The sequence below is a fragment of the Plectrocnemia conspersa genome, unplaced genomic scaffold (genome assembly GCF_051122295.1).
Source record: "Plectrocnemia conspersa isolate PC_06_02 unplaced genomic scaffold, ASM5112229v1 ptg000007l, whole genome shotgun sequence".
NCBI classification, from domain to species: Eukaryota; Metazoa; Arthropoda; class Insecta; order Trichoptera; family Polycentropodidae; genus Plectrocnemia; species Plectrocnemia conspersa.
The window spans coordinates 8,239,179-8,251,964 of record NW_028277171.1 but is presented as its reverse complement, the minus strand read 5'-3'; the positions used below and the strand labels follow the sequence as shown (position 1 = coordinate 8,251,964).

Genomic DNA, 12,786 nt, shown 5'->3' with positions numbered 1-12,786 from the left:
GAAATTCCAGAAATTTTCGAGTTAGTATTATGCAGTTGTGACTTTCAAATTAGCTGGTAATGATTTTTTTATATCTTTAAATTAATATTGGTAAAGCTTAATTTTAAGTTCATCTAAACTTGATTAGGCTTACCATACTTTTCGGACTGGTCCCGATAATTGCAGGGATTCTGAGATAACATTTTTTTATTTAAATGAGTAAAATTTTCTATATGACCTTTTTTTATTGGTCTTGTCTCACATATTTGTAATTCTAACTAGATCACACAGTTCTGTGTGGCCAGCAATTAAAATACGGCGTCCATGATATAATTGTGTTAAAAATTGTAATTAAATATAAAAATTGACCGCTCAGAAAGCGACGAGTTCCCTTACCACCTGCGATCCTGTTGCAGGTGGTGAACGATCATCGATGCCTTTGAAGAAGTCCAGAAGACTTCTTCAGAAGCTGCCTCACGCTCAGGAGCCCGCGCCACGTCTCATCGTCGCGGCTAGTGACTCCAGCATGGAGTGCACGTGACGGGTGAGAACGTACTACAGAAATGATCCTGTGAAGTACAGTCCTAATTTTAAATGAATAAAATTTAATTATATATACTCCGGTAAAATAGTTACGTTTGCGATTGTTAAAAGATAGTGGCGCCATCTATTATCAGCAACTTTAAGCATTAGATATATTTTAATATTTATTTAAAACCAGCTTTGTATTTATTTAAATAGTTTAATCTCTTAGTTAGTTCAATATTTATTTAATTTATAAAACACATAAAAAATTACATTTATTAAATTATAATTTAAAATAGTTTAGTGACCTCTATGATCTTCAAGATTTCTCTAGATATATATAATTATTGGCTTAGGTATTAAATATAAGTTCAGTATTAACAATAAATATTATTAAAACAAGGTGAGCTGATGATATTGTCCAGTGTAGAGAAGAACACAAAAATACCCGTTGTGAATTGTGATACATGTCCATGTAAAAACATTGCAATTAGAAAATAAGTTGCACATAATAAACACATAAAAAAGCAGCTATACATTTATAGAACACACATATTGTTTTTATTATAGCTTATAATTAAAAGAAATAAAACACGGTTAGGAAAAACTGATATCATAAACTGACAGTGGTCGTTTTTTTTAATATTTCGATTTCATTTAGATAGTATTTTATTAAATGCATATATTTCTCTGGCTAAATTCAAGAGGCTTAGTCCACGTCAAAAACAATAAGACTGTGCTGTCGGTCGCAGTGAAAACGCTCGGTAGCGTTTATATTAAGCCTTTCTATAACAATATTACGACTTACAACAAGTGAGATTCAAATAAAGCATCTAAACCAAATTTTGACCAATAGGAGAGCGCAAAAAACAACTAATCCTTCTCAGAAGTCAAAAATCGCAATGGGAACGCTCGTTACGGATCATTCCCAGTGCGACGGCGCCGACTTTATTGCTTTTGACGTTGATTTTTGACTTCTGAGAAGTGATAATTGTTTTTGAGCCCTCCTATTGACCAAAATTTGGTTTGAAAATACTTATATTATAAGTCTATAATAATATCGGTAAGGTAATATCAATATGTGAGATGCGGCGTCTGTCTGGACTTATGAAAGTTCTAAATCTATAATTTGTTTTAGAACATTCATTAGGCTAGGTTTGGGTTTGAACAGCAAATATACGTTTCGCAACTGCCAAAATGAATTTCATAGACATTTTAGTGCAGCATATAATTTCACTAGCGCGTATTAGTTGAATTATATTTTCGCTAGTATTTGCACTTCACTAGTGAAAATATAACTTTAATGAAAAATACACTTTCACTGTAACATTTATACATCGCATGTAAATACAAACTTATAAGTACGGTAATGTATATATTACTATATATGGAAAAGTTGAAATCATGTAATTTTATCAGCACCTGCCGAATAAATGATATTTTCACTGATACATGTATCTACTGTGACATATTTAAAAAAATATTTTCGGGTTAGATTCGAGACTGTTTTTTTTTTAGATTTTTCTACTATGACCGAAATTCGTAGAATTAGTTCGTTGAACGAAACAAAATGTTGAAAAGGGCCACTCTTATTGTGGTTTAACGCTTATCTCAAAAACAGGTATGCGTCGCAAATTTTTGTGCAGTTCGTGTTACGTTTTTGTATTTGTTGTTTCAAGATGCAAATATTTTATTAATATTTATAAATATTTTTTCAATAATTCAATCGCGGTTATATTATTTTTAGTTATTAAATTTGCAAATCTGCACAAAATAAACGCCGATACGTATATCAAAATCGTTCCTTATATATATATCAAATTCGTTCCAAACATTATTAGCTATTGTATATACAATAAATTCGATAAAATGATGTATTTTAATGTTCCATCATTTTTTCTGAATTAATTGCAGGTAATTAACGATTTATTAAAATTTTTAATAAAAATCGATATTTTTTTTGTTATTTTATATTTTACAGGCAATTAATGACTTAAATACATTAACATTGGTAGTATTACGAGTATATTCGATTATTCGAATACTTTTTTATTCAGTATTTTGAATAGTTAAAAACTACGAATAATTGAGAGCCTTAGTTAGTATCCACTAAAAATCCTAACAAGTCTAAGCTTTCAACGAAACCCTTAATAAATGTATTGTTTATATTGTATCTTTCGTCGTAAGAAAGTTTTACTTCACGTTCCAAGCGCCCCTCAAGTCTTCGCGTACTTGGAAAATGACCCTTTCCATTGTCTTTCAACGGCACTTCTAACAGCAAAATGTTTTTAATTTAATGTATGAATTAAATGTATTATAGCCTTGAATCAGAACTTTTCCATCTCTCAACGGCGAATATGTTGTGTATAAAGCCAATACTTCGCGTTAGAGCACACATATTACAAGATTCAATACTTCAATTCGGGCTTTGACTGAAAGACTCTCAGACACCAGAGAGCAGTATTACGATAAATAGGGAGAGACATATTACTGGCCAACGACAATCTATATCAGTATTACCCCATTAATCATATCAATCACATATACATGATATATTCCTAAAATAATAAAATGTATACCGCATATATGTAACGTACATTATTTTATTAAAAATTTCACTATTGGCAGAATATCAACAATGTTGTACCTTAGCGTACCCTAAATTCTAAATTATTAACATACAATGTTTCCAAAAGCAATCACTGTCCCACGGTGGCATGTTTTCATTAAAGAAAAAATATAATTACAAACTTTTCGCTGTCAACGGTATACGCTTCAATCAAACACGCGACGTTCAAAGTTAATTCACCAAAGGTTTGTCTATCCCATGTGATTGATAACATCGCACATTTTTAATGCGACATTATGGCCACAGCAAACACGCCTTTTGACCACAAATGGGAGCACTTTAAAATGACAAGTGGATGCTTGAAACGCGACACTGCGATGGAGTCTCGAGCGGCAATCTGTTGCTTTGTCATCGTATTGACAGCCGGAATGATAAACGGCTGTACCACCATTGACATCGAGCCTTTCCTCAAATACACGAATCGAGTCTGTTTGATTGACAACGGAGTAGAAGGCATCTGGGTAGACGAATTCCTGAAGTATTTACACAGCCTAGAAAATATAACTCTATTAAAGTTCAATTCGCCTCTGGAGAAAGATGAGGTATTCGCAGATCGATATATTATATTTAGTATGTTCGATTCATTCGAAGCTTTAAATGAATCGATAAAACTCTCTGAATCCTCCATATTCAAATGGTCACCAAAATCTTTCTTCGTAGTCATTCTGACGAACATCAACCATACAGAAGAAGATTTTAAAAGATTATTCAATATTGCATTTGAACGTATTTGGAAATATTACAAAGTACTAGAAGTATTCGTATATCTGCCTATCACGTGCGATAATCACGTTATTTTAAAATTCGATCCAGTTAGTGAAGACGCATCTAAAAGAGTGATACGCACGTCTTCACTTACTGTGCATAAATACAAAGATTTCAGAAAGTATCCCTTGGAGGTGAAGATGTTCGGAAGGATTCCTACTTCTGTTAAAAACATGACTGAAGCGTTCATGGATACTTATCTAAAAGAAGACATTAAAATGATAGGTGAAGTGGGAGGTATAGACGGATTCACGTTGGCTAATATGGTGAAGTATCTGAATTTCAGCGTTAGAATATCCGAATCCGATGATGGAATGGAGTATGGCAGTAAATTATCGAACAACACTTTCACTGGAACAATAGGCGATGTTATAGCTCACAGGGCTGATATATCGTTCAACTCGCGCTTTTTGAAGATTTATGACACTGATAGTATAGAATTTACGAGGCCAATATCGTATGATAAATTTTGCGTACTGGTGCCGAAAGCTCTTCGGATACCCACCTGGAGGAACATATTTATGGGATTCAGCTTGGGTTCTTGGTGCGTGATCTTCATCACGGCTTGCATCACTGGAGTGATTTGGTCTCTGGTGAAAACGAAGACAAGTTTGGAGAGAACTTCGGATAGGCGCTTGGGTCATTGCACGAGCTTCATGGACATGTGCTTATTATTGGCTTCCAGACCCATACTGCTGCCTAGTATCGGAAGGGAGAGGATCTTCATAGCAGGCTGCCTCTTTTTCAACCTCATATTTTCTGGAGTCTTTCAGGTGATTGTTTAAGAACTAATAGTATAATTTAATCACGGAGTGATTCGTGGAAAATAGGCTGTTCGATATTTCATGTTTATTGCTAATATTTGATTTTATACAAATATAATTTATTTATATTTACTCATCTGAGACAATAGTATTTTATTTATTATTAACTTATAATAAATATTAATTTAACGTAAAACGTTTTAATATCAGGATTAAACTGAAATCATAAAAAGTGCGTGGTAATTTTATATTAAAAAAATATCTATCAAACATGCCATGATTTCATGATATTTTGATACTTCATCATTTAATGATATTTCAAAGGTCCATTTGCAGGATTTTAAAAAATAATATGTTAATGTCGATTAAAATAAAATAGTATATAATCCGAGTTATCAACTTATTATCAGAATATCAATAGAAATGGTTTTTATATTTTTTAATAAAATTTTACCGATGTACTTTAACATGAAAATTAAAAAAATAACTATAGAACACCACCACTGATATGAATTTCGTTTCAAATAATAGTTGTAAGGATACACATTTCCTGTAAGACCTTTTTAATGCCATGAGCCACGCACGGGACCGTATTGCCAAGAGTTACCTACAGGTCTCTCACAAATACTCATATTTACGCTATGAAATAAAATTACAAGACTATTAAGATATACTGTAGAGTAATCTATGGAGAAACATTAAAAAAATATTACCACTTGAAAAGGTTTTTAAAAATAACAATGGTCTTTTCAACGTCGACAAGAGTGACGCTAGTCACATGTCTTTGTAATTTTTAAAAACAATTGATAATCAGATCAGAATTATATTTTTCAAAGGATATTTGGATTGCGCAATAGTATCATACATCTTTGTATTTTTTACTTTGTAAAAAAAAGCAAAATTAATTTGACGATGCTATGTTGTAGATTTTTAATTACCGCAAATGGTTTTTTAATGACCGAAAATGGCACGCAGAGATTCCTTTTGGGTTATAAAAGCCTTTGATAATTATTTAATATCTGATATAATTTTTTTAATTCTAAAAATATGTTGCATTGAGGTGGCACACTACGCAAAGTTACTTTGGCACATAAACGGTTAAGGCCAAAATGTTTAAACCCAAATTTAACCTATGAAATTAACTAAACATAACTTGACCTAATGAAAGTTCCACAACTAACTATAGTTTTTCAACTTTAATTTAGGTTAGGTTGGATTTAAACAGCGAATGAACGTTTCGAAACGGTTAAGTTGAATTTTAACGGCAGTAGGATGACTCATCACTAAGTTACTGGAAAACATATACATATAATTAAGTGTAACTAGCCAAAAAAATCATTAAAGGCATTGAGATCAGCAATTATTGTTTTTATTTTCCATGAAATGTTTTTAATTATAAAGTTTTTACGAGTCGTTTATAATATAAAGTATATAGTACATTCATATAATTAAACAAGTTTTCAACAAATTAAATTGCTTAGGTATATTAAAAAGTTTTATCAAATATAAATAAATTTACACTTTTTCAATGTTAGTTATTAGTCTTCCTAGAAAGTGCTCATTTAATTATCTTGTGAACCCTTATTATTATAAAAGCTATTTTCGTCAATACTCTACTTCAATGGTAGGCGAACTATTTTCATTTTCGACCCACTATTTTGCTTAAAATTTTGTTGTGACTCATGAATTTTACCGCAAGGAATTCACTTCAAGTTTAATCATATGAATTTTACTACAATTTTAATGATATGAATTTAATGTGAAGTATGCGCTATCAAAGAATTCATGATTTATTGAATGTTCGAATTTGTATTGAAAATCGCAAGCCGTAAGTCATACTCATCACGTGTTGATTGTCCGGCAGTGGCTAAGAGACTGAGAGAGTACGCGATATGCATCGTGCCGCTTGGCACTCCATCATAAATAATTATAAATGTTAACAATATAATTTTATTTCACTATTATACTGGTACTTGATTACTATTTATTAAAAGTAAAAATATTTTTTATTAAATAAATTTCGTTGAATTTTGCGACCCCGAGATTGCTATTTTGCGCACCACTGCTCTACATTTATGTATTTTTACTTATGTTTGCAATTTGTATTGAAGGATATAATTTGAATTTTCTCAATTTTAAGAGATATTTTGTTGTGATTTGTATCTAGATTATAATACATATAAAAATTGTTGATTTAAATAAATGTATTTTAACTCTTTAAAAAAAATAACAATGACACTTTTATAAAAAAGGTATGATTGTTGAATATTTTTTTATTTAACTAATACAATTTAAGCTTGCGATCAATTTAGAAATTATTATTATAAAGGTTAAAGTAATATGGCAAATGTATAATTTAGTATTTCACATGAATTGCTGTAATATATGAAAAACTTCTTTATATTTTCACGTTTGAACCACTGTTTAAAATCAAGTTGATTTAAATAAAAAAATATTTGTATTTATATATCACAAGACATATTCAAGTATAAAAAATATATGTATAATGCATAAAAATCAGTTAGCAGAATTATTTTTCTTTCTCCCCAGTTTCTGTATGTTGTCATTTCATTGGAATATCTCAAATTCACTCGATATTTTATGTTATTTTACTTTTGGATCGTTTTACCTCGACTCAGGTGTATCTATTTCATGAGACACTTTTAACGAGCACAACTCGGAGCGTTTCAGAGCAGTAGCATTTTAAAACAAAACTTTGTAAAGTGCATAAACTGATAAATCGTTTTTTTCCTCAGGGGTATTTAAATACAGCGTTCAGTACCGTCTCGCATTTCCCTGACATAAACACTTTGAAAGCTCTGGACAAATCTGGTTTACCGATAGCTTCCTCGTCAAACTTGAACGACATATTTGGGAGTGGAAGTCTTCAAAATAAGTTAATATCGATAACGACTCCAGCGATAGACGAAGCTGCTTTTAAGAGAGATGTGTCTGCAGTTGAACGTTGGTGAGGATCATTTTGTATTTAAATAATATAATTGTATATAATGTTTACTTATATATGAGGTAATGAATTAATTTATACATATTATGGTATTATCTCTCATTGAAACTAGAGTCAAGTGGAGCAAAAATACGCATTTAGCTTTTGCATCATCCTTTCAAAAAAACAATATAAATGTTTAAAATTTTTAAAATATTAATTTTCAAAAATATTTGAAGCATTCATAGATAAAAAATTATATTTTCATTAGAAATATATATCCACCGGTGAAAATATTTTCACTGAAACGGCAAGTGTAATTATATTTATACTAGTGAAAAATTAAATTCATAAAATATACAAATTTAATAAAGTATGTTTTTTATATGTTGTTCCCAGGGATGACGCTCATCTATTGATCGAATTGAAATACATTGATCAAAATGGAGAGCCGTTATTGCACGTCGTCAACGAGTGTCCCAGGAGCTATCATTTTTCGTACATAGTGTACAAGGGATATCCGTTTTTGCCACAAGTTAACAAATTCATACAAAGCGTGATAGAGGCTGGACTGAGCAACTTGTGGTATGACCTCACGGTATATTCGATTATATTGCATCACAGATATCGGAACCAAATAGAAAGGGAGGGATTAAAAAAGCTGACGATGGTCGACGTTCAAACGGCATTTTTCGCTTTAGGAATAGGCTTGATAATGTCCACGGTGGTGTTTTTGTGCGAAAAAAGCTATTTTATCAGGAATAGAAAAGCAATGGTTGATATTAAATTTCTGGAAATGTCAGTTTGATGTATGCTTTTTAAATAATAAAAAAGGACGAATCGGTAGATATCTACCATAGAACATTGACCCAATAGTGCTTTATTATTTACAATCCCATATCCATCTTTTCCTGCTATAAAATAGGACATAGCGTACTATAAATTAAGTCACCTACATTTAAGTAATCAGTAAGAATAAATAATAAAAAATAGCTGTAAAACGTTTAAGATTCATACTGTGTAACAAGCGATATTATTACTGTTGTGTAATTTAATCCAAATTTTCAGAACTAAAGTTGGTAGCTTTTTTTGCTACGAAAAAAACATGACGTTGCTCAATTAGTTCGTCGATAATTATATTGTTACTTATTTGATACAACAAATATATGATATGTAATCACCTGATAAAGATTTGTAGATACTGTTTTATGTAAGTATATGTATCTATATATTTAACGTTCCAAAGTGAGCACACACGAACGAACATTTATAATGTATTTATCATTTATTTTGATATTAAATGTATAACGTAATTTTAGTGATTAATTTTTTAATGAAATATTGGTTGCTATTTTTATTATGTTTATTGGCAAAATTTATAAAATTTATAGTTGCAATTTTGGATTTCATCATTTATATACATTTTTCATTTAACTAAAATATTGTACACACAGTAACAATGTTTTTATTATGTTGTAAAGAATTATTTCCGAGTAATTGTTTCCAAGAAACATTATAAAATATTTTGCTTAATCCAAATATTTGCATTATAATAGATAAATATTTGGATCAAGCAACGTGAAATTCATTTTTTGTTATATAGCTTGAAAGGTGAGAAAAAAACATGTTGAAATTTTAACTGTATTTCATCCAGATCGTTCCAAGCCTTCCAAATTTATTGGATATTGTTCATGTAAACTCAGCGGCTACGATAAATAGGGACAGATTATCCTAACTTAGAACTAATCTTTATACTATTAAAATTAACAATAACTTGTAAAAAGCATATTTCTTTTTTCATCAGGGGTATTAAACAAATTAAAAATACGATAAACCAACACTAAAATTATTTTGTAACAAATCATATAATATTATTTTTATAAATTCACAAATAATAGTTTAGTTTTATTTATCAATAATTTTATATAATTCATTAAATTTTAATCTAGTTTTTGAAAAGTTGAACCATGTTTAGTTTACGATATTTGGCGTCATATTCGGTAACTCAAATTGGGTTTTCAATCAGAACATTGCGCATTTTTGTATTTTTTACGGTCGTCGTAGAATATTATTTATATAACTAGGCGTTTTAAAGCTTATTTATTATTTAACTAGTATGCAAAACTAATAGTATAAGCAGAGCCGCCGATGGCTAACCAGGATTTTTTTATTAATTTTTAATTAAAATATTTCCCATAAAATATGTCGCAACGGTGACTAATTTTTGACTGTCCTGGGCTCGAATCCCATATGCGTTTGGTAGATCAGAACTAATGATTATTATAATATTATAAAACAATCGATCATCACGGATTAGGTTTTCCTAAATTTAATACATATCACAGGTGAACATCATGAAATCAAGCTAGGTTTTGCATAGTGGCATCTATAGATTATAATCTGTAATAATGTTTTATAATTATTAAAATATTTGCCACTGATTAATAGGATTAAAATATATGCCACTGATTAATATCTTAGTAGTTGTTGATTGTGTTGACTTGGTTACAACGCATTGAGTTAACGAGTGCTGTATTGCAACGGATTATAGATTACATTTCTTGATTACTCTTTCAGTTAATTAACTAAATGCAAAAATTATCTATTTATTTATAATTATCGTTAGAGTTCTATTATTATCTTTGAAATACGAATTTGTGAAAACAATAAATTGTTTCTCAGGTACTGGACTAATATACATGAACAATTTAAAAGTATATTGGAAGGCTTAGAAGTTTATTTTTATTAAAAGCTAAATTTAAAAATAAAATAATAAGTTGTTTTTTAATAAAAATATTAAATCATAAAATAATACGTTCAGCAGGTTTATTTGTACCAAATTTTTATATTCCAACTTCTAGTCTATTATATTTATTTCATCGCTGATATTTTTAATAAATTTAATAAAATACATATTTTGTGGACAGATAGGCAGTCTTGGTTTAGGTTTGATATTTAGGTAAGAGAATTTTGTTAATGCGCGTGCCTAGATTGTCAGTCAAATCGATTGCCCCGAAGCAAATTAAATTGATTGTTTCAAACAGTCTAAACTAATGAAAATTACAAGACAAGATGACAAGAATTAACTTTTAATAATTGGGTTATCCGCGCTAGCCCGGATTATAAATGTAACCGGTTTGCATATAAAATGAGACTAAATAATTTTAAAATCTTTGATATTAAAATTGTATTATTTATATATGGTATATTGTAAATCATTATATTAATCTACTTCAATGAATTTGTATTTTGTAAATTAAATTAATGTAATAAATTCATTACGTTATCTTTTATCTATAAAAAAATTAAACGTTTAAAGCAACCATTAAATGCAACGTAGTTGAATAGTAAGAATATTTAATATAATATAAAATATATTACTATGTGTATATAAATAAAATACAATTAAAAGAGTAAAACAATACGATATAATGTTTTATAAAAAGGTTTTTCCCAGGAATCACGCGATTCTTAACGCATCTTATAAGCGACAATCGTTTGCTGCATCATCACTGCATCAACATAAACATCTTCAACCTCATACCATTCAGAAAGCCGATTCATGTTTATTGTATTAACATAAGTTTATGGGACTATTATATTCTAAAACTAGTAGTAAAAAAGAATTAAAGTCGAGATAGCGTAGTTCGTAAGCTCTAGACTGGTACCCTAGAGGGCACGAGTTCGAACCACGAGAGCAGACTTGAATTTTTATTGATAAAAATGTGCTTTTATTAAAAACTCAGCTGTAAAGTGACACACATTGATTATAAATAATAATACGCATAATAATTTATATTGATTCCCAGAGAGTCTTATTTGTAGGTATACATTATGTCTGATTGACTTATCCAGTTAGTATAAATTTATGCCGTTGTAATTGAGAATAATATGAATTATAAGTTAATGACCTAAAAGTATTTCAGAGTGTTTGTATAAATGTGCATTGGATTTTTATAAACATACTTTGATGTGAAGATGGTTAATCAAAAATCAGAATTTTAGATATCATTACTGGCAGAAAAATGCTTTAGTCTAGTATTTTGATTGACGTTTAAATAGGGACGACAACGCGAAAATTTTGATAAAATTTAATATCTCCGATTGCACGCCGTATCCACACCACGTACGTTAGTAGGGATCAGACGGTCATAAACATCAGCTACAGATTTTTTGTCTAAGATCTGAGCAAGCCCAAGCTATTATTGTTAAAGAAGATTCAGGGAAAAATCGCAAAAAATCTAGTACAGATCGTACCTGTGTTTGTATTAATGCGTTTTTAAGGGTATTAAGATATATTTTTTATTTTTAACGAAGGATATATTCAATTAAATATTTTTTTATTTTGAGGGGCGTGTCTACAATATAGTGATGCGATTTTTAGATGCAGGCTGTAGAGTGTCATTGAGAGTCGCGATTTCGTCCCTAATCCTGGACCAGAATGACAGCAGCGCCTGAAAGTGCTCCCCTTACACGTGTAATCCAGCATCTTTATGAGCTTGCCAGACACACAGGTATATTCGGCGATAGCTACGAAGGGCTGGAATAATATATGTGAAGTTAAGCACATCTATTTTAGGTACGCCACTATTATTTTTTTTAAAACATTTTGTGCACATTTGTAATAAAATTTATTTTGGTAAAAGTATTATAAGTTAGAAATCTATTGTATTAAGGTCATCATGACGCATTGGGAAAATCTCTCACGATAGCATACGTGTAGATTATTTTTTATTTGCAACGTACTTGGGTATGTTTCGGGTTTTAAATAAAAATCGAACGCAAAATATTTTGCATCTTTCTTAGTAATGGATATAGATTTTAAATGATAATTTAATGAGAGTAAAAATACATAAATTAGAGATGATTTGTTTTGAGATATAATCGTAAATTAATACAAAATTCAATAAAAAAGAATACAGTATATATTCAAAAACACTATGGTTATATGAACATGTTATGTGAATAATGGTATGACGCTAAATTTATTGAATATATAATATTTGGAATTCTATATGGAATAAAGGTCAAAAATATAAATACACCTGATTTTGTTGTAAGAAATATTTTTAATTAATATACTGTTATTATTTCCATTAAAGTAATTAAATATATTTAACAATTACATTGATTACAAACACCATACCACTATATTTATCAGAGGAATTTGTGAAATTTAT

General features: G+C 29.7%; 1 protein-coding gene and 1 non-coding gene across 2 annotated transcripts; one reads left to right on the top strand and one right to left on the bottom strand.

The window, feature by feature from the left end:
- Positions 1-346: 346 nt before the first annotated feature.
- On the bottom strand, positions 347-565 carry LOC148233832 (small nucleolar RNA U3). Its single transcript, XR_015810295.1, has one exon. It is a non-coding gene; the product is annotated as a small nucleolar RNA U3 (small nucleolar RNA).
- A 3,473-nt stretch (positions 566-4,038) lies between these two features.
- Positions 4,039-8,414, top strand: LOC148233831 (uncharacterized). Its single transcript, XM_088188941.1, has 3 exons — positions 4,039-4,164; positions 7,419-7,630; positions 8,006-8,414. Exons 1-3 carry the CDS (start codon positions 4,039-4,041, stop codon positions 8,412-8,414), a joined length of 747 nt encoding a protein of 248 aa, XP_088045067.1.
- The last annotated feature ends 4,372 nt before the right edge of the window (positions 8,415-12,786 follow it).

Bases quoted from the DNA above. Each gene is read 5' to 3' on its own strand.
- LOC148233831 (XM_088188941.1), top strand. From the start codon at position 4,039: ATGTTCGGAAGGATTCCTACTTCTGTTAAAAACATGACTGAAGCGTTC. The intron at 4,165-7,418 runs GTGAAGTATCTG...TTTTTTCCTCAG, and splicing joins GATTCACGTTGGCTAATATG to GGGTATTTAAATACAGCGTT. The intron at 7,631-8,005 runs GTGAGGATCATT...TGTTGTTCCCAG, and splicing joins GTGTCTGCAGTTGAACGTTG to GGATGACGCTCATCTATTGA.